This window comes from Hibiscus syriacus, unplaced genomic scaffold (genome assembly GCF_006381635.1).
Source record: "Hibiscus syriacus cultivar Baekdansim isolate YM2019G1 unplaced genomic scaffold, ASM638163v2 tig00110044_pilon, whole genome shotgun sequence".
Lineage (NCBI taxonomy): Eukaryota > Viridiplantae > Streptophyta > Magnoliopsida > Malvales > Malvaceae > Hibiscus > Hibiscus syriacus.
In genome coordinates, this window is record NW_024062574.1 from 153,821 (window position 1) to 176,717 (window position 22,897).

The 22,897-nt window shown below is 37.2% G+C and overlaps 3 protein-coding genes across 3 annotated transcripts; all 3 read right to left on the bottom strand.

The window, feature by feature from the left end:
* Window positions 1-13,011: 13,011 nt before the first annotated feature.
* LOC120213689 (putative pentatricopeptide repeat-containing protein At3g49142) lies at window positions 13,012-15,286 on the bottom strand. Its single transcript, XM_039211752.1, has one exon. The coding sequence runs from the start codon at window positions 15,262-15,264 to the stop codon at window positions 13,228-13,230; it is 2,037 nt and encodes a 678-aa protein (XP_039067683.1). The 5' UTR covers window positions 15,265-15,286; the 3' UTR covers window positions 13,012-13,227.
* A 122-nt stretch (window positions 15,287-15,408) lies between these two features.
* Window positions 15,409-19,101, bottom strand: LOC120213690. Its single transcript, XM_039211753.1, has 3 exons — window positions 16,710-19,101; window positions 16,373-16,564; window positions 15,409-16,201 (listed from the first exon to the last, which is right to left on the bottom strand). Exons 1-3 carry the CDS (start codon window positions 18,926-18,928, stop codon window positions 15,628-15,630), a joined length of 2,985 nt encoding a protein of 994 aa, XP_039067684.1. The 5' UTR covers window positions 18,929-19,101; the 3' UTR covers window positions 15,409-15,627.
* Window positions 19,102-20,449: 1,348 nt separating this feature from the next.
* LOC120213606 lies at window positions 20,450-21,709 on the bottom strand. The gene is made up of 3 exons (XM_039211704.1): window positions 21,064-21,709; window positions 20,821-20,837; window positions 20,450-20,752 (listed from the first exon to the last, which is right to left on the bottom strand). The coding sequence occupies exons 1-3, from the start codon at window positions 21,707-21,709 to the stop codon at window positions 20,450-20,452; spliced, it is 966 nt and encodes a 321-aa protein (XP_039067635.1).
* Between the last annotated feature and the right edge of the window lie 1,188 nt (window positions 21,710-22,897).

The following is a 22,897-nucleotide window of genomic DNA, read 5'->3' on the forward strand; positions in this document are numbered from 1 at the left end:
TTTGACAGAAAAATAAATAATGATAATGAAATAAAATACTTACAAATAAAACATATAAATATTATGAAAATAATAAGTAAATATAAAAATTTTGAAAAGAAAGAATTAAAAATTAAATATATGACTTTTTAATTTTTAATTAATAGAGACAATTTATAATTGATTTTAAAGTTTGACCGTCCCCAGCGGAGTCGCCAAGCTGTCGTAACCGGTTTTCGTCCGGGTACGAAATATTTATTTGGCGGGAAAATTGATGTGAATAAATGGTTTTGAAAATAATTTGGGAGTCGCCATCGGCCTTTTTGGGTCAGGTAGGTCAAATACCTAAAAATTATTTTTTTTTTAAAAGAGTTTTAAGAAAACACCAATAAAAAAAATGAACTGATCTACGTTTGTAACCAAAAATTCATTTTTTTTAATAAGAAAAAGGGATTCGTGGTCGGTTACGTTTAGGGAAGGATTAGCACCCCTATAACGCCCAAAATTGGTACTTTTTAATTATAAATTGTCTCTATTATTAAAAATTTTAAAAATTCAAAATATATTTAATTTATAATCCTATTATTTCAAAATTATAAAAAATATTTAAAAATATCGGAAAAGAACTTCTAGGTGCCTTAAGACAGCTCTTTTCTTTGATATTGATAAATATTAATTTAAATTAAATAATATTTTTTATAATTTTTAAATTTTAAAATACCAGAATAGGACATCCAGTTGTATTAAGACTGTCCTTTTCTTTGATATTGAAAAATAAATATTAAAATAATTTATTTAAAAATAAATTATTTATTATATATATATTTATGAATAAAAATATTTAAAAATATAAACAAATAAAATTAAAATAATAAAAAAATACAATTAGAACGATATATTTAAAAGTAATAAAATAAATGAAAACATTTAAAATAAATGACTAAATTATAGTAAAAATAAAATTAAAAACCTAATTCATAATTAATCAAAATTATAGGGATTAAACATGCTATTTCTTTAATTTATTTATTTAGTGACTAAAATAAAATTATTTAAAATTCGAATATAAGATTAAAAATATAACCTAGAGATTAAAATATTATTTATTAAAATTAAGGGATTAAATCTGTTATTTATCCTAAATATATTATTTTAATATAAAGGACTAAAATAAATGAAATTAAAATTTAGAGATCAAATTAAAAGGATTATAAATTCGATTTAGTGACTAAAATGTAAAGTTTACAAAATTCGGAGGACTGCGGAAAGGATTTAACTATTATTAATTACACAAATAGCCCTTCCCAAAACGGCGTCGTTTGGGAAGGACTATTTAAGCCCAAAATCAGCTGGCCCGATGGGCCAGCTTCATTTCTCCTTTCTTCCCTCTCTCTCTCTTTTCTGAGAGAAAGAAATTCTCTCGCTTCTCTCTAGAAAAGAGAGAAGCTCTCCGGCCGACCGCCGCTTGCCACCGTGAATCCCGCCGCCGGCCACCGTCTTCGGTGGCCGGAATAAATTTTTTTTCATTGAAACGTAGATCGGACCGCCCTAATGGCGGTTCCGATGATCTTTTCTTTTAAACAGCTCCCGATCGGAGCAAATCTAAGAAATATACCTTCGGTTTTTCGAAGGTTTTGGTGAGATCCGGCGGTCGGGCTTCCTCGGTAAGTTTCTCTTCTTCCTTTTTCTTTCTTTTCTGTTTCTTTGCTGCGTTGTTGTTGAGATCTTTGGTAGCTTTTTTTTAGTATTTTGTTTCTCTGTATTTCTCTTCTCTCTGTGTATTTTTTGTCTCTCCTTTTTCCTTCTTTTGCTCGCAGATGGGGTGATGGCTTTATAGCCATCACCGGTGTGGCCATCGGACCGGTTCGAAGAGCGGATTTCGGTGAGTCACCGAACTATGTGGTGACTCACTGCTAGAGTAGCAACGTGGGTGGCCATCTGGGTTTTCTGGAGGCTTCGGTGGAGGCGTGGCACTGGCAGCAGAGGCGGCTGGAAGCTGGACCGTTAGCAGAGGCGGCTGGAGGCAGAGGCGGCTGCGCATGGGGCTAGGGTTAGAAAACCCTAACTGAAACCCTAAATGTTTTGGGTTTCAGTTTGGTTTGGGCCGGAAATTTGGTTTGTAATTTTTTATTATTATTATTATATATATATATATATATATATATTTAATAATAATAATAATAATAATTATAATTATAATAATAATAATAATAAATAAATTAATATGGGTAAAAAATTAGTATCTTCCGGATGTGTAATTAAAATAAAGTTTAAAGGTATTTAAAATCTTTTCTCTCTAGTGAGATGCACAAAATTACCCCTAAACATTCTCCCGCAACACGTTTATCTCAGTAAAAGATGTACAAAACGAGACGTGAAGCTATTTTCTTAGCACTTCAATCACATACTTTCCCCAAACTTTTGTCATGGCCAATGAATCTGTATCATTGATTACGGCGATTGCCGGGACTGCGTTGATTACGGCGAACACATCTCGAACGCTCCTTCTCTCCGTCGATGGTGAGACTGCATAATTATAACGAGCGACGGACGCAAATTTACAAACAAAGTTTCAATATAATACACGAAAATTATACGAGAATTTAAAATTTTCGAACCTCAGTGCATGTGCCACAAGGAGGCATGCCAGAGAGCTCGGTGAGCCCATCTAACCCAAAACTCCATGCCCACCTGAAAATAAAACAATACCCAGTTTCCGATTCAACATTCGAATTAACATTCAAACATGCAATCATATATATGTAGATGAACGGATTCGAACTTACAGCGGCACCGACTGATAAAGTAAATGTACCAAACATTTCAGAAAGAGGTAATTCTCCTCCCTTTTAAAAAAAATAAATACCCAATTTCAGATATTGTTCATACTGTTAGAACGAAGATAAATTTTGAAAAATAACGGTGAAAAGAGGGTAACAAACGATGAAACGAACCTCCATTTGCCATAAAAAAAACTGTAGTAAACGGCCATGACAGACATGGAAGTGATACCAAAACTAGACATAACAGCAGCGACGAGGTAAGTAAACCTCTCGGATCTTTTCCTAGCTAACTTCTCCGACACACGCACCGGTATCGAGATCTGAAGGCCGATGACATTATCGGATCATTGTTCTACGATCTGAGGAACTTGACCACCAGTCTGCTTCTGTTATTCTTTCTCGACCACAAAGCGAACGGTGAAGCTCTTCTTCCGTCGACCTCCGCATGTTGGTGTTAGTAAAGGGTGGAGAATTGGGTCGGCTTCGGCGCGTGCTGTGAGGATGGGAGTGGACGGAAGGTTTAGGAGCTAAGGCGGCGGATAAGCCTACCGCCATGGAAAGGAAAAAAACACAGGTGGAGAAGCTGAACTCTCATGACGGGGACACGGAGAGAGGAAAACAGAGGAGGAGATGGGGCTGCAAATTTATGGAGTGGTGGGTCGGTTAAGGTTATTTGACATAACTAACATTAATTTTCTCTAATATTCCTTTTCTGACATTGTTTGATCAATATTTTCTGAAGTAGCACCTTTTCGGTTGAGCTGGCGAAAGGCGCGTCTCCGGGGACGCGCTTTACCCGTATTTTCGCTGAGTTAGATGTCACGTGTGGAAGGTGCATCCCCGGGGACGCGTCTTTCGCCAGCTAGACTATCACGTATTTTATTTAATAATAAATATTTTATTTTTATTATTATTATAAATTAATAATATATGTAAGTGTTTCGATTATAATGTAAGAATTATCAAATGTATTTGTTAATGTGTTAAAGGTGTAGTGAATTATCTACTTAATATGATATAACAATATATGAAAATCAGTTTTGACTTATTATAGTTATAGGAAAAATGTATGAAATTATAATATTACACATATGGTTATATTATTATTTTTTATTTTGATTATCGATCTATTAATTTTATCAGTTAATTATTTAAATGTTATCAATCTAGTCATCTCATATCAATATTTAACGAAAATATTGATGCATAAGTTAATAAATTAGTATAATTACATATTTAATCTTCAAGACTTACATTTTTATGAAATTAGTCTTATTAAAAATTTAATTTAATAAATTTAATCCTCCAATCAGAACATGAATGTGTCATCATACATAAATTTTTTAATAACTTTTAATTTGTTTAATTTAATATTTTCTCTACTTAGAAAGTGGAATTATTATTATATTTAAAAAATTATAAATAATAATTTAATTTTATTAAATAAATATATTAAAAATATTTATGTATTTAAAAGTTAAAAAAAATTATTTAGGTGTACATACATTGACAAATTATATAAATGCAATAACATTAAATTATTAGAAACAAAAACATTCATTTAAATACAATATTAATTACATAAGAGTTAACGGTTATATGATGATAACAAAGCTGGACATTTTTTTCTATTATGCCCGATGTTTCTACAATGCCCACATCGTTTTTGTTCTGTTGACTTCTCCCGAATATCCATATCACAATGTATTCTAGTAGATTTGGACGACATGAGTCCCTCAATAGCAATAGATCTGGTACAATTTTAAGCCAAGTTTGAATCTCATTTGGGTCTCTTTCGTTTCCTATGGGCGGAAACTCAAATTCATATACCTTGAATACTTGTGAAAGTTGGTATACGAGATCAACATAATTTTTGTAGTCCAAATGCGAATGTGAGCAAGCAACAATGACATGAGAGCATGGATATTTGAGTGCTTGAAAGAAACCACAATCGCACCACCTCTCTTGCAGATTAACTCTGAAAGAGTTAGCTCCAATCCCTTACAGCGGACGTGGCATTTCGGTTACACGAAACAATTCACGGGTGCGAGAAAAATTTGTAACCAACATCCCATTTGATGCAGCCACTTTTTTCTGTAAATCAACTACTAGTCTTGGGTGGTAAATATGTCCGTTTTGCATCCAAGTAAGAGCTTGTCCATCGAGCTTTGCAAAGAGTTGACTCAAACGAAAATAAGTCGTTTTAACCAACGCCGTGACTGGTAAATGACGCGCCCCCTTTAAGGTTGAATTTATTGCTTCAGCCAAGTTTGTTGTCATATGACCATAGTGATACCCCCCGTCATATGCATTTGTCCACATTTCTTTGCTGATATCCATAATGTACTCGCACCCCTTCTTATTTTTGCCAAACAGCTCTTGTAGCATCGACTCAAACCTTTGAGGTAAGAGTTCGTAACCTAAGCCATTAGGAATATGTAATAGTTAATATGAAGTATAAATAAGTAATAAGAAATTGATAGAAAAATTGGGAAAAAGTAACATACCCATCCGCACGACTAACTGACGTTCATCGTTCTTCTTGTATTTTAATAGTTTGCAGCAATATGACAGACACATAACGATGTTGAACATGTGGAGGTCTATACATTGTACCCAAAGAGTCCATTGCTGCTTTTATCCCGGCTCCTCGTCTGAAATAATGCATACTCGTTCCCTGGTGACAACATGTAAACGTAAATTTTTAAGGAAAAAAGCCCAAGACTCAGTGTCTTCTCCTTGAACGAGGGCAAACGCAACATGAAGAATATTGCGGTTTCCATCTTGGACCACAGCCAATAATAAAACTTGCTTGTATTTCCCATACAAGAAAGTACCATCAATTTGGACAACTGGTTTACAGTACTTGACTGCATTAATACACTGAGGGTAAGTCCAAAAGACACGGTAAAATTGGCAGCGATCGCGAACCATTCGATCATTCACGTAATGATGTTGAGTTTCGAACTCAACAATTGTCCTGGGATTAAGTCTTTGCACAACATGAAACCAACTGGGCAGCTCGTTGTAAGAGGAATCTCATTCGCCATGAAGTTTGCAAATGGCATTCTGTTTTGCCAACCACGGTTTTTTATATGAGACAGTGTACCCATATTGTGACTGTATAGCAGAAATCAACACTGCAACAGCTATATGAGAGCTTTGCTTCACAATGGGCATGATTGCTTGACAAATAATGTTGGAGTCCAAGTTGGGATGATCCTGGTTTATACCTGTTGCACAATATGTATAAGGACCGTTGTATCTGGTTAGTTCCCATAAGTTGTTCTTCCTCTTCCTCTTTGATACACGGACCATCCATTGACATCCGTTGTCACGTTGGACGCAGTAGCAGACATATTTCTCCGTGTTAGATCGATCAACTCGAGACTTAACTGAGTTACGAATATTGCAACTCTTTATTGCCATCATTGCTTCCTCCTTCGAGGCGAACTCCATTCCAATATATAAATTACCGTCATAGACTACTGATTGAAGTCCATAGTTGCCAACATCAGGAAGATCTGGAAATTCAGGCTCATACATTGCATCATAATCAGCCTCATACATATGTGCAGGAAGTTCGGCTGGTGTTGTATTTATCGGAACGTCATCCTCGTCATCATCAAAATGTACGTTAAACTGTGGTGAGTCAGGTTCAACGAATAATCCCGTTTCAGCACCATCTGCACCTGGCTCCCGAAGAGGTTCTTCTGGTGAAGATGAGGGTTCCTCTGATAATCCAATGTTGAGGTCAAATAAGTTCCCGCTTGCGTGTCCTCCCCTTGAACTTGAGGCCATTGTATCATGTGGGATGTGAATAGACTGTCGTCTCGTTGGCATTTCCATATGTAAGTCGAAAACATTGGCAGATGAATGTCTGCCCCTTGAAGTAGAAGAGATGTTGCCATATGGATTATTGGTGAAGCCACGTGGGTTGAGATCATAAGCAGTTGCAGATGAATGCATTCCTATTGAACTTGATGGCATGGTATCTGGCGTTGGATCCGCCATTAATGATGTGAAATCATTACAGATCAGTTGTGTCGGGCTATCAACTTGATCAGTTTGATATGCAATGCCAAAGTGAGAGGAATATGAGAGACCACGAGTTGCACGAACCTCAATAAAAGTGGCATACATTTCAATAAGAGATTGTGAACTCCCCATATGAGCATCAACCATCATAGAAACATCATCATCGTTTGAAAGCTGAAATGATGTATACGTGAGCGGAAAAAGTTCAGTAGGAAATCTATACTGAAGTGAAGATAGTCTTCTCTGGCCTGCTACACGAATTTTTAACGAAATTTTTGTGATTAACTCCTCAATTGTGATGTTTCTCTTCAAGGTTAAGGGGATATAATGATCTGACTCAAAAACAACCCCCTCTTTAGCTTCCTTAATTTCTCCATCATACAAAACAACAGCAGAAAGACGACTCATTTTCAGAGAATTTGAGAATTTAGAGTTTGGGAATTTGAGAATTTGAAAGCTTGTGAACTGAAGTTTGTTTTGAAAGTTTATAATATGTTGCATATAATAGTGTCTATAATCGGAGTACTATTCACATGAAGGCACGTTCCCGGGGCGCGCGCCTTCCATTATTTTGTCAAGAATATGTTATCATTGCCCTATTATGTCACTCATGTCCCTCGGGGACACTAGATATATCAGTACCTATTATTTCACTATTCACATGAAGGCGCGTTCCCGGGGGCGCGCCTTCCATTATTTTGTCAGAGAATATGTTATCATTGCCCTATTATGTCACTCATGTCCCTCGGGGACACTAGATATATCAGTACCTATTATTTCACTATTCACATGAAGGCGCGTTCCCGGGGGCGCGCCTTCCATTATTTTTTCAGAGAATATGTTATCATTGCCCTATTATGTCACTCATGTCCCTCGGGGACACTAGATATATCAGTACCTATTATTTCACTATTCACATGAAGGCGCGTTCCCGGGGGCGCGCCTTCCATTATTTTGTCAAAGAATATGTTATCATTGCCCTATTATGTCACTCATGTCCCTCGGGGACACTAAATATATCAGTAAATCAGGTAAATTATAACCAAAATTTAACTTTTTTTGAAAGTTCAACAAGTTAAGAATAACTTAAATTAAAACGTTATGTGAAGTTTGAATAAATTAGATAAAATGTTATGGATAAATTGAATAAATGTGAAGTGATAAGTTGATTGTGACATTGAAATTGTATGGAATGAGCATCGAGATGTTTTTACGAATAAATGTGAAGTCATAAGTTGTTGAAAACATTTTGATATTTCGATATAACAAATTAAGTTAAATGAATTTTAAGATTTTCCAAATGATTTTCTAAGTATATTCGATATAATTATTCGAATATCAAAACATTACTCCAAATATTTCAAAAATCATTTTTAATCCTTACTTAAGTGTAAAATTAAGTTTTAATCTTAAAACAATTTCAAAATAATCTTTCAAAGTATTTCGAACCATTTCAAAGCCAAAAATTCTAGATTGCTCAGAGGGAACCAATTCACCCCAAGGGGGTACCGATTCCCCCCTGAATGGTTTGGCTCCGAGATTTCCAGAATGCTCGGAGGGAACCGATTCCCCCCATAGGGGGTACCGATTCCCCTTATTCAACGGTAGAAATATTTGAATTTTACACTTAGGGAACCGATTCCCCCCACGCTCCAAGCATTTTTATTAAATGTTTTCACACTTAAACGGCTATATTATCTTCATTAATCATCCCTAACGTTCAGAAGTGATTCAAGGTGTATTTAAGCAAGCTTAGAAGCCATTGATCAAAAACAAGAAACATCAAGCAACTAGAATCACAAGAGAATCAAAGAGAAAGCATCAAACCTCAAGTTTGAGCATTTCAAGCCTATTTTCATTCAATATTCATTTTGCTTTCAAGAACACATATTGTGCTCAATTGTATTCATCTTTGAGTGTTCTTTTCTTTGTTCTAGAATTGTGAAAACAATCTACCTTGTGAGGATTTCCTTGTAAGTTTGCAAATTTGTATTGTTCTCTTTGGGAGAGAGTTTTTCTCAAGAATTTAGGGTATAATTCTTGAGGGTTTGTAAGGTTACTCTTTGTCCTCAAAAGAAAGACAAATTAGTGAATTTGTAGAAAATCCTTAGTGTGGATAGCTAAGGTAGTGGACGTAGACTTTGATTGAGAATATAACTTTTAATGTATACGTTTCCGTCGATCGATTAACTCAACATAAGTTGATTTTAATGTATACGTTTTAATATATATGTTAATGATAAAATCATATGTATGGATAAATTTAATTTCAATTTAAGTATTGTGAACTATAATTGGAATATAACTTTTAATTTCGAATACAATTGGAATATTAAGTTGAAATTTAATTTTAAATTTCGAATACTATAATTTATATTTTAAATTTAAATTTCGAATAATATTATTTTTATTTTTATTTTAAATTTCGAATAATATAATTTGTATTTTAAAAACATTTATCAAACATTTAATGTTAAATGTGAATAAAAAATAACATTAAAAATATGTATGTAACAACCATGAAACATTTAAATAACATAACCAAATTACATAAAATTCTAAAATATAACTATTTAAATAACATTAAATACAACTGGATCACCGATGTCGTCTTCTCGAATGAGTTCCACATGGCGGTGGTTGTCTATTTCGTGGAGGATTTCTTCGTGGAACTTGTTCTTCAGTCTCCTCATCTTCACTATCATCATCAGCAGCATTTTCTTCATTTGGTGTAGATGACGCTGAAGGGGCTGAAGGGCCTGTATAAAATAACGACCCTGGAGGAGTGCTAGTAACAATCCCACCGCTCCCCGGGAACTGTGAAAACTGTGGAAACATTGGCATCGATGTCTGTGATCCAGATGGAGATTGAGGTGTCTGCGGAGAAGCACCACCAGCCAAATAAGATGCATATGAACCATATGCTGGATCATTAAACATAGTCGTATATGCACCTCCATATGGTATAAAACCCTGCGGGTTAGGCATGTAACCTGGCGGGCTAGGAATGTAACCCTGCAGGCTCGGAATGTAACCCTGCGGAGATGGCATATAAATTGGTGGGCTTGACATATGAAGTGGAGGGCTGGGCATGTACCCCTACGGCATCGACGGATAAGGATGTTGTGGTGGGACTGATGCAGAACCGGTAGCGCCTTCTCTCCGTCCACGCGTCGGGGGACGATGATATTGAGACGGTTGACGTCTTTCTCGGCGCCTAGGAATGTTAACCCCTCGTGCTTCCGCCGAAAGTAGAAACAGCTTCCCATTTTCATTAAACCAGTCCATATAGTTATCCGTAACCATATGACCAGTTTCAGCGTAATATTGTCGAGGGGCCAACAGTGTATATCGGTTCTCCCCAAAGCACAATCCAATCTCTGTGTCTCACCACCCAGTTAACATCTTTCTTTCCTCGTCTATCTATGTTATGCACGTTGTCTAAATTCCTAGGTGCTCCAGGAATATATTGCGTACAACCATACTGAAGGAGCACGCGATCAAATGGATGCCACTCAATAATAGCATAACATATAAGAGGTATAACTGATATCCATACGTCTAATGACCCACTAAGGTGGGGTGGGATGCAAGCTTTCACTTCATCGCTCGCATAAGGTATCCACTGAAACTGAAATATAAATATACAATTCAAATAAATAAAATATTCTAATTATATCTAGCATTTTAAATTAAAATATTAATAATTAAACAAATTTAAAAACATACCTCAGACCCAGCTTTCGTATCAATAAGTAAACGAATTTCCTCTAACCCAGTAGGTATACTTTTATGGTACTTTCTTTTCATCGACCACCTATGAATTATAATATAAACTAAATATAACCCTATTTAATTGAAAATATATTTAAATCAAAATTTAGTTCGAAAATTACCTCAACAATAAGGGGAATACGTATGGTTCATTCACGATCAGGCATAAGAAAGGCATGCGGAACCACGCCCATGATTGTAGAAGCAGAAGACATCCACCGATAGCAGTTTTCTTATAATTTGTCGCCCGACACATTTCTCTAAAGAGAAATGCCAAAACTGCAGTGCCCCAACTATATCTTCCAGCTTCATCAAAATCGATCAGATGCCGCAACCACATACAATGCACCTGGTTGCGAGATTTGTCGGGCATCAATATTCCTCCAATTATTCGTAGAATATATGCCCGAGCACATGCCTTTGCTTGATCCTCTGAAGCATTTTCATTTAAAACCTCAAAATTAGCTTTCAACTAAGATAAAGCTATTCTACCTCCATTAAACTCTGACGGAGCAGCTCCAAGATAATCAATGCACATTGATTGCCAATCACCATCCGCCATACCACACATCATATTTCCGTCGACGGGAAGCCCCAGATGCATAGAGACATCCTCCAATGTAATTGTGGCCTCTCTACATGGAAGATGAAAAGTGTGTGTCTCGGGCCTCCACCTCTCAACCAGTGCAGAAATTAGGACAGGTTCGAGTTTGCAACCGCCTATAATTGTTGCAATATACCCGAACCCGGCAGAAGCCAAATATGGCAAAATACGTTCCGGTGTCGGTATACGTGGATTTTTAATAAAAGTCTCTAAAATACGATCAGTATCCTAAATAATATTCATTATAAAAAATAAAAATTAATATAAATTCATAATAACTTTAAAATAAAAATAAATTTAAATATTAACATTAATTATAAAAAATATTACCATATCGCTAAAATGTCTGGAGATATGATCAATATCCAATCGCAACAGCATTTCGTTTTCCATTATAACTGTAGACAAAACAATATAATTAGCAAAAAAATTAATAATTCTAAATAAATAATAATATAAATATTATTTTAATAAAAAAATAATATTTACATAAATATATTAATATAAAATATAATAACTATTTTAAAAAATACTAACATAAAAATAAATTTCTTACCACTAATAACAAATTTAAAACTCAAATAGTTGAAGAATTTGAGTTATATAAGAGATGAGAATATGATTTTGGTGTGAAGAATGATGGAGGGTTGAGGGGGTTTATATAGGGGAGGAGGGGGTAGTTAGGGAAAACGGATGGGGGCATTTATGGCATTTAATGGAAGGCGCGTCTCCGGGGATGCACCTTCCACACGTGGCAGTCGAGTCAGTGAATGCGCGTTCCCGGGGATGCGCCTTCCACACGTGGCAGTCGAGTCAGCGAAAACACGGGTAAAGCGCATCCCCAGGGACGCGCCTTTCGCCAACTCAGCCGAAAGGGTGTCACTTCGAGAAATATTGGTCAAGCGATGTCAGAAAGAGGATATTAGAGAAAATTAGTGTCAGTTATATAAGAGGATATTTGTGCAACTTGTCGTGGGCTTATAAGATGGCTTGATAATCTGTGGAGTTGTTTAAAACACCCTGTTTGATATTAACAGTCGAAGCTAATTAATTTTAAAAGTATTTTTATTTTTTTTAAATAATTTATAAGTAATTATTTTATAACCTATTATATATATATTCAATTTTTTTAAAATAATATACTAGTTTTAGTATTTTATTAATATGTATATTTAATTTTTCTAGTAATTTAATTTTTATTTTTAGGATATTTTTATATTTATTTTTTTGAATATTTAAATAATTTTATATTTAGAATTTAAAATAATTTTATTTATTTATAAAACTAAATAAGTCCTTAAACTTTAAAAAAATCAACTTAACCTCCAAACAAAACTAAAAATACAATTTAAAATATCTATCATGTCATCCGTTGTGTCATCAATCATAGTAGACTGTCACATCGATACCGTAACGGTCCAAGAAGAAAATCATAGGTCAAAAAATTATATTAAATTTATTTTCTAAGTTCAAATACCACATTAAAAGGACAAATAATATAATGGTGACATCGATTTTTAAAAAATATATATATATATATATATATATATATATATATATATATATATATATATATATATACCTCAACCTTTTTGCCAAATATTTATAATAAAGGGTAACCATTCAAAAATGATAATTAAATAATATTATATCTTAATCCAAATTTAACTCGATTTATAAGATAGGTTTTGTTTATATCAAATTGAACTCAAGTTATTTTTCGAATCAAACCCAGAAACCACCAACCAAATGTATAAAGGTGACAATACCAATGAATAACTAAGCATGAACCGTGACCGGTTTTTGTAAGCTAAATGAAGCATATATAACACCACCTACCTCTCAAAACAGACATCGAGCCTAGCCACTTATAAGATGATCAAAATGGTCTAAAGACTTCTCGGTAGAATCATTGCACCGGAATTCAGTAGTATCAAGACCGACGTACAACTATGGCCTGCCGAATCCGATTAAACGATAGACAGCTGATCTCTCTGTTGCTTATATTCCGGTATCATGTGAATTCGGGAGCAGTTCTCCGAAATCGATTCACCAGTAATCTCCACATGAGCAAACACCGTATTGGAAATGGTGAAACCGATACGTATCCCTGACTATGATCTCGCGTTCGGTGATTTGTGAAATGAGTTTAGCAGCGACATGGCAATCGCCGCATATACGGAGATTCTTGGTGATTCGAATGGGTGTCCCGGGTTTAGTATTTAAAATGGCGAAGACTATAGCTAACTTCTCACTGTGAACAGCCAGATGGCCTTCCTTATCTTCCTCCTCAACATCATGAAGTGCGGACTGAGTTTCCGGGACATAACCGGCCTCTTTTATTTTCCCCACCAGAAAATCTAATTTCTTGTAGATTTCCCTCGACTGTGGATGCGACTGATCACCGGCAAGAAAGGTATAAACCTGATTGTCGATCTCGGTATTGCTAGCACCAGCCATTTTCTTGATCCCTTTGCTCTTCATGATAGATCTAACAGTTGTAACATCTTCCCATCTACCAGCCTTCGCATATATGTTCGATAACAAGACATAATATCCGGACGGCTCCGGTGCTAATCGGAAAAGATGATCAGCAGCAAGGAGTCCGATATTCATGTTAGAATGCATCCAACAGGCACCCAACAAAGTTCCCCATATCCTCTCAGTATGTTCAATTGGCATCTTTCTGATGAAATTATAGGCTTCTTCTACTTGCCCGGAACGTCCAAGTAAATCAACCATACAAGCAAAATGCTCTACCCTGGGAAGAATTTTATGTTGGTCTGTCATCAAGTTAAAGAAATACCAACCTTGGTCCAGTAACCCTGCATGGCTACAAGCCGAAAGAACCGACACGAATGCAATAGAATCTGGAGTCAGACCCGAGTTTTGCATTTTAGAGAAAAGGGACATAGCTTTGTCACCTTGGCCACTCATTCCATAAGCTGAGATCATAGAAGTCCATGACACAATATCCCGAAACTTCATCTGATCGAACACCGCCTTCGCTTCTTTTAAGCATCCACACTTTGCATACATGTCAATTAGTGCATTATCCAGTGCCAAGTTCAGAAAGAGTTTCTTCCTATTGATATATTCATGAATTCGTCTTCCGAGAAAAATAGCCGAAAGATCACCACAAGCAGGAAGGATACTAGCAATGGTAAAAGAATCTGGTTCGATACCATATGCCTCCATCTGCGAAAACAAATCCACGGCTTCACTTGACAATGAATTGTTCACAAAAATCGAAATCATCACATTCCAAGGAACGACGCTCTTTCGAGCCAACTTCGAAAACATTTCTTTAACAAACGAAATATTATCGGAGGAAGTGTTGGTCACTGCTGGTAATAGGCTGGACATAGTCCCAGCATCGGGTTTTATCCCCAGTAACTTCATTTCCCTACAAACAACCAGTGCTTGATCAAAGCATTCATTCTGTGCGTATCCAGAAACCATTGAATTCCAAGAAACAATATCTCTAATCGGCATCTCATCAAAAGCTCGCCGCGCTTGGACCAAAAATCTACACTTGGAATACATAGCAATCAGCCCATTCCCTATAAAAAGATTCAAGTCAAGACCAACTTTAACCACATCACCATGGATTTGCAAACCCACCCGCAAATTATCTGACCTAGAACATGCCTTTAAGACACAAGGGTACGTATAGTGATCAGGGCGCAAACCATGGCTAGATACTTCTTTGAACATAAGAAGAGCATCGTGATAGCAACCGTTGCCTACATAGCTTCTTATCATGACGTTAAAGAAAACGATGTTCTTTTCAGTCATTTCATCGAATATGTGGCGTGCAACTGCTGGATCTCCGCAAGCTGCGTAGGCTCTCATCAATTTGATGGCTATAGTTGGGTTGAAACGAAGATGCCGGTTATTGAGTATCTTGGAATGGAGTTTTTTCAATGTTCTGATATCTGGGTATTGGTTCAATATTTCACCGCATAAATCTTCACTGAGAATGGAATGAAGAAATTCAGGTTTTGGGGTTGATGATGATGAAACTAAGTCTTTTAGTTGCTTGGCAGATGAGAAATGGCGGCAACGAGGAGTGATGGCTCTCATTAGCAAATGTTGGCTTTTCAAATGCTAGCTTTAACTACACAAAACGAGAGAAGTTTAGGCCTATGAAAATATATAAAAAGGAACTCTTTTTCCTCTTAAGGGGGGAAAAAGAATAGACATCTTATTTAACGTTTAAGGCTGAAAGTTTACATGAAATTAATCATATGAACAGTTAATGACAATCAAGACAGGTTACATAACTACTTCACAAACAATCAGAGACTGATTAACATTAAACCAGTACGGTTAAATTATGCAATGTTAAATAAATAGTGTATTCATGGCAGCAAGCACCTTCCTTTCAAGGGGCTCGGCATCCCTCACCGTATTATGTTGGCTGCTGGAAGGAAACCATAATTCTTATTACATGTCATTTTGGAACAAAGCCTTTGAGACAGGACCGTGAGGGTGAGGTCTGCTATCTCTATTATCTTCTTCATCATCAATGGCATTTCTGTTCGGGCTTGACCGCTTCTTTTCCGTCATTGGAGTCTCACATACAGTGTCATAGCTTGCCTTGCTACAGTTTTTCCTTTTCGATAGTTTTCGAAGATTATCGGACTTGCGTTTCATTGTATTAGGCTGCTTTGGAGCCCAAACTCTCTGCAAATCTGGCATCCAACTTGTGAAAGATGAGAAGCGTCGAGCCCTCTCCCTCCTCTCCTGAGCCTGAATCAGTTTCAATTCATGCTCTTCGGTCCTCATTACTAGGGGACTTCTTTTTTTATCATGTTTCTGCAGTTGGGGGCACTCCTCTTCTATTGAAACTGGTTCATAACTTCTGGAGTGTACATCTTCCTCGGGTTTCTCTTTCCAGGATCGGTTACTGTCCTTGCTGTTTTGTACATGATTAGGCAATTCATCCCCATCATCAAACAGCAACAGATCCATCTTCGTATAGATTCGATCGACAACATCTCCAACAGAGAGATAATACCTGAAATGAAATGTTCCAAAATTTATTTACTTAGCAATTAGAACTTCTCTAGAAAGCAATAATTTATGCAGCATCAGGTTTCTCCCATACTCCTGTCCAAATAAGCACTGGACATGGGTAAGAGACACGGTACTAAAACAAAAAATGAAGAGTCGGAGCAACATTATGTACCTGCTCTTTATGATTTTCTCCACATACTTGTCAAGCCTCCAATCACCAAAAAAACCGCCCTCAAGATGGCACTGAATAGACTCCAATAGCGAGCAAATTTGTTTTACAAATTTCTGCTTCATAGGCTCCTGGAGAATTGCACCAACTTCCGACTGAAGAATCTCCATTCGAAACAAAATCTGCAATTCATATCTTAGTTCTTATTAAGGAAATGTGTGGAGCTTAGAGCCAATTGTTCACATTCTAAGAGCAAAAAAAAAATCACTGTCAAGCATAGAATCAAGAAAAGAGAAATTGTCACTAGTGAAATAAGGAAATAGTGAATCTTAAAGGATACTCTCTAACGACACTAACTGAAGCAGATCCAGTAGACTTTGAATCCGATGCCTGAGAAGATGGATCCTTCCTTTTATGCATAGCAACTAAGTCCTTAGGCTCCCTCAATAGAAGTTTGATTAGTTCAACAACAGCTTTGCTAGCACAAGCATCACTAGTTTTCACCGGCGAGGTTTGACTTTCCGAAACCATTTCAGTCTCATGTTTTTGACACAACCAATAAATAGAAGATTGTATGAGCCGTTCTGCAAAAGCCCCTAATTCCACTTCTGCAGATTCTAGCCCTTGTTTAATTTTATCAGGGAGACTACTGAAGAAATTTTCCGAAGATCCCGAGCAAAAATCATTACCAGCTTCATCTAACTCTCTTGAAAAGCCTTCTCCAGCCGATGCAGAATAAGACTCCAGTTGTTCACTATCTTGAGGCAACTCCATTGGTCTATGATTGATTTCCTCTGTGGCATCCTGAACTGGAATGGCACTCTCAGTTATCTCAAAGCTCATCGGACTACGTTTTTGAACCTGCTTCATCCAGCATTTCAGAAATTTTAACTTCTTCGAGTTACGGTTCCTAGAAAAATAACTTGCTTCTAAATCCATTTCCAAATGTTCAGCTGCTGCTTCACAGAAGGCACTCCAAGTGAGGTCGTGAGGCAAGGGCAACTTCCTTTTGTCCTTCTTCCTTTTTGCAGAAAACTTGTGGGAAGGTGAGGACTGAAATCGATAATCCAAAAGCCTGAGAGCATTGTTTGAATCAACATGAAGCTTGGAAGTTTTATCATCTCCTTTTGCAACATATGCAGCTAAATCCACCTTACCATATTCTACAAACTTCTTGTTGGGGCAGAACTCATCGCCAATTATACAAAGCATAGCTGAAAAGACAGTGAATGGCTTAAGGATTCCGGCTTGTAAACCGGAATCACCATCCGAAAGAGATACCAATGCCCAGTAACCTTCCCTATAAAGAAAACTCAAGAAGATTTGCCAAATCCCAACAGGTTTTCTCACCAATGATTCACCCATATCCCTTGCAAGTATTTGAAGAACTCTATCAGCACAAAACTCACCCAAATCATCTTTTCGATATTTCCTAGATTTTCCCAAGTATTCACAAACGATGATCGGATTCAATAAGCGTCCCTCTAATTTCTCACACTCATCATACCTCCTCAGCGCTCTAACATGTACTTTCGTTACTCCATCCAAATACTGATCCAACAAGGAGCTATTCCTATGGTTATCAGCTCTCATTTGTTCATTACTCAAACAGGTTTCGAAATCAACAAACTCAAGCTCACAGCACTTACATTCCAATGGCTTCCCGTTGGCATCTAATATCTCAAGACTTAATTGGGCATTCCTTCTGCCAGATGCATCGACATGAAAAATGCTCGCTGAAAAAGCAATATTAGGATAAATCAAACCAAAAGGAACAACAGCAGAGCCTAAAACAATAGAATCCGAAGAAAGGAATCCCCACCCTAAACTCCTAATTCCACTCTCCAAAAACCCAAACCCCGAATTTTCTAAATCTCCATCTTCCAAAGGCTGAAACTTCAAATCAACCCAACAACAATGAATATCCCTACTGACAAACGCATCATTGACACTCTCAAAAACCCCACAAAACTCTTTGACAAAACCACCCAAATCATTCAAACATTCAGTACCCATTCCCACATCGAAGAATTCACGTAGCCAATTCAACTCCCTATAAACCGGAGACAACAAAACCACCAAATTAGACCTAATTAAAAGGGACTCATCAGATTCAAATAACGCACCGGCCACCGGATCGGAGATCAGCGGGTCCCAGGCGTAGTCATGAACGAGCTGGCGCAAGGAGGCGGCGATATTTGAAGCCCGAGAAGTGCACAAAGGGAAGGAGGATCTGTCAATTGTGGTGGCGATAGAAGTGAGGAAATCGGTGAGGGAGTTGAAGGTGGAATCTGAGCTGTTGAATGAGAGAGAAAGGGAAGGAAACGGGAGCTTAGAGGAGGAAAGGAAAGGGGAAAGAGAGGAAAAGAAGGGTTTGAAAGAGAAGAGAGAAGAGGAGAGAGGAGGGAAAGAGAGGAGTGTTTTGGAAGAAGAAACGAGGGATTTGAGGTAAGGATTTGGGTCTTGGAGATGGAGAAGTGGGTTCAAGTCTATTAGGAAGACAATGCGTTGGGTTTTGGTGTAGAAGTTTGGGAATGGGACTTTGGCTTCTGCCGCCATTGATGAAGAATTAACTGCAAAACAATCGAATCAACAGTTTAATTGCACAGACACGAAGAGAAAAGGGGGAGAAAATGTAGACAAGAGTTTCAAGTTGGAACAAACGTTGCTTGGCTAGCCGATCTAAATCACAAAATGGCTTCGTTTTGGGCCTTGCCTTTCGTGTTTTTTGGCGGGAAGTGGCGGCAAAACAATAAATAAGACACGCAGTCAAAACAAAAAGGCGAAAAGTCACCCAGCTCTCTGAACTTTCAAAAAAAAAAAAATTAATGTTCATCCTATTTTTTAGATTAACGTGGGCCTTTAACTCGAAAAAAAATCAAATGTGGCCCTCATTCCTGCTGTTAAAAATTGGTTAATTGCACCATTCATCACTCGATTATTTTTTTATTCTATTTTGGTTACTAAACTCGAAAAAAGAATTGTTGGTTAATGACGAAAAATGTTGATCAAAATGTCACATTAAGTTCTTTTTTTGAGTTGGAGGCCATTTTTTTATAACATAGGACCTCCCAAGACCAGGCTAAAGAACCCGACCCTACAAGGCAACTTCCGGAGGAACTCAAATAACCTACCACTTTGTCCCTCCGCTTTTTTCCAGGGTTCCCAACCAGCGCGATTCGAACCTAGGACATGAGACCAGCTCATAATCCCAAGAGTTCTTGCTTTGCCAATTGGGTCACGCCTGCGGTGGTAAGTTGGAGGCCACATTGATCAAAAAAAATAAGATGAGAACCACATTGATTTTTTTTTAAAAAAAATCAGGAGCTCGGGTGCCTTTTTGCCAAAACAAAAAGTTTAAATAAATTTAAGGTAAATTACTTTTTTGGTCATTCAATCATTACTTGATTTCTGTTTTTATCATTTAATTATTATTATTATTTCAAAATTATATCTAATGTTAGGTTATATAACCATCTATCCCAGTCATGGTTGAAGATCACCGATCGCTTTGGTCTTAGTTCGAACGTTATTTTGGTCCACCACCAGTCAATAGATTAAGGTGTTGTACAAAATATTTGTGAGAAACTATGGTAACACTAAAAAAGAGTATAAAAATCTTGAATTAAACATGGTTTTAACTTGAATTCGTTTTTTATACTTCAATTTCAATCAAATGTTGTCATTCGACATTCTGAGTTGAAACCTCAAATTTATAATATTTCATCTTATCAAGAAAATTCTGTCTTTTTTTCCGGCCTCTAAAATGTTTCTTCCTTAATCTCCCTAATTTTCTGTTGTAGTCCTATAACGAACTCCAGAACAACTATATTGAGAAACACTAAATTCATGCATATAAGGATCTCCGATTGTTTTTCACTGTAAAAATAAAAAGATTTTACAATGGTATAATGACCTGATTACAAGGCAGGGAATGTTAGACATTTGAATCAGATTTCATTCATGCATTAACAGAGTTAAATATACAGCGCCATTGATGCATGGCCACTACAGATTTCATTTCAATACCTTAAACCAAACCAACACAAGATGGTACAGAGACTAGCCGTGCATGATGAGTCACAGGCCGAAGATAGGGTCATTTCCGAACATGGCAGCACCGGACTGTCTGGTGTTCAAGTCGCCCCCATCCAGAGCAGAACGTAACCGATCAAGCCACTGCGTCGGGCTAGGGTTTTCACTTTCCCCTACCCACTCTGAGGTCATATCAATATCGTCAAACTGAATGGGGTCGGAATCCATGGACATTGTTTTCATCTGCCTTGCTAACTTAAGGTTGTAGTTAATAAACACAACAAATGTTTCCTTGTCGATCTTATTCCTTCTCTCCGTGTGAATCTGTTGGAATGTGCTCCAATGCCTCTAGAATGTAAAAGTGCTGCAAACTTGACTAGGAATTCTAATCGCAACCCAGGTGCCAAGTCCCCAACCTGCTCCCACCAGAGCCCTGCAAGTGATAAAAGCAGACGTAGTATTAAACTTCAGGATCACCAGCAAATTAATCCTTGAAGAACGAAAAGCTAATAATTCATTGGATATATGCATTTTATTTAGAGAACTGTTTCAGTTTCCTAGCAAAGGAGGAAAATTTTAAAGGGTGAAGACTCAGGGCTGCTCACACACATGCACACACAAAAAGCAACCAATGGCGGAACAGAAATCTGCGTACGTACCAGGAGAAACTGTATCTCGTGCCTCCATTGCAAGATTACAAGCAAACAGCCCCTTTTCTCTGGTAAAAGTGAAAATTCGATTGGTGATGTCACGTCTTAACTCGGGTATGGGAAGTAGTTTCTCTAGAACTTTGAAGAAGTCTTCTTTTATAGATCCCAGAAATTTTACTTCCGGATTATATTGGGTACTAGGATTTAAAAATGCCCCTGCAGAATGTAAAGGTGAATGAAGTTGGTCCCTCCATTGTCTGTCAACTATGTCCAAAAATGTCTTCGACTTACTCTCATCCATTATATAGTATGTCCTAATCGATTCCTTGGCTCTGGTCATTAGTTCATATATAGAACCGACAGCAGGTTTCCCTCCAGATACTTCCCTCAACACCTTCAAGAAAGGCTCAGATATTGCCACACATTCTTCAATTGCTCTCCAAAAGTCATCGTCCTCGACAATGGCGATGCAAGAAATGCTCTGCGGTTTATTTGAATAGGAGTCTGTTGAATATTCAGGACTATTGAACATATGCTTCAGTCTTGATCTCTGTTTCAAAATTGATTGCAACGATAGAAAGCTGGAAACAGACTTTGTTATTCCAATTCTTATGAGCTCCTGTCCCCCGATGAACTTCTTCATTAAATCAAGCATCGATGCATTGTTGTATGGAAACTTGGATAATGTTTGTGTTTATTTTGTCATATTTACCAAACTTTCCAACTGCATCAATCATTGCTTGATATGACGAAGAACGAGCTACACTAAAATCCAACTTATTCTCGAAAAAGAACAAAGCAATGCTTCTCTCCATATTGGAAAGTGAGTGTAAACGATAATATACACAGGAAATTAACTTGCATTTGCATATCAGCTGGTACATTGTATTTATACAAGAAGGTTAGGCTCTCATCAACTCCATTAACCATCTAACAAACTAACCACCTTGGCATAACCAACCTAACAAACTAACTGCCTTCTCATGCACACGTGCAACATTGACAGTAATCTAACATTCCCCCTACTCTTTCTTTTCTCCCTTTTTTAATCAACTTTACTTATACAACAGGCACTACACACACATTTTTCTGAAACTCTTCAAAGGCAATCTTCGACAAAGCCTTGGTGAAGCCATCTACAACTTGGTGCGCAGCTGGTATATAGTTTACTAATAATTGTTCGGCTGCAACTTTTTCTCGTACAAAATGCACATCCATATCAATGTGCTTAGATTGGGAGTGGTAGATGGGATTTGCGCTCAACGCGACAGCCCCTGTATTGTCGCACCAGATCATTGGTTCCTGGAGTTGCGACAGCTCAAGATCATTAAGCAAGGCACCTACCCAGGTTACCTCAGCAGCAGTGTCTGCTACACACTTGTACTCAGCTTCCATTGTCGATCTTGACACCGTTTCCTGCTTCTTCGAGCTCCAGGCAATAAGGCACTTTCCAGCAAAGACACTATAGCCAGAAACCGATCGTCGGTCATCAATATTTGCTCCCCAGTCTGCATCAGCAAAGGCTGCAACTGACAGCCAATCATCTCCTAGTTGAAACATCAGTCCATAATGAACCGATCCTGCCAGATACCGCAATATTCTTTTGACAGCAACCATGTGAGTTTCTCTCAGAGTGTGCATGAATTATGCCACTTTCCCAACGTTATATGCCAGGTCTAGATGCGTGTGACACACATACAATAAAAAGCCTACTTTACTACGATATTTGGTGGCATTAGAAAGCAATTACCCCTCATTTGCTGACAATTTGGAAGACAAAATCATCGGTGTTCCACAGCTAGGTGCTCCTGCCATACCAAATTTTTCCAGCAGCTATAGTATG

What these genes read in the sequence shown, in the direction of transcription:
- LOC120213690 (XM_039211753.1), bottom strand. Translation starts at nt 18,928, where the DNA reads ATGGCGGCAGAAGCCAAAGTCCCATTCCCAAACTTCTACACCAAAACC. An exon ending in TCAGTTAGTGTCGTTAGAGA is followed by an intron (nt 16,565 to 16,709) that starts GTATCCTTTAAG and finishes ATAAGAACTAAG; the next exon opens with ATATGAATTGCAGATTTTGT. An exon ending in GAGAAAATCATAAAGAGCAG is followed by an intron (nt 16,202 to 16,372) that starts GTACATAATGTT and finishes ATTTCATTTCAG; the next exon opens with GTATTATCTCTCTGTTGGAG.
- LOC120213689 (XM_039211752.1), bottom strand. Translation starts at nt 15,264, where the DNA reads ATGAGAGCCATCACTCCTCGTTGCCGCCATTTCTCATCTGCCAAGCAA.
- LOC120213606 (XM_039211704.1), bottom strand. Translation starts at nt 21,709, where the DNA reads ATGCTTGATTTAATGAAGAAGTTCATCGGGGGACAGGAGCTCATAAGA.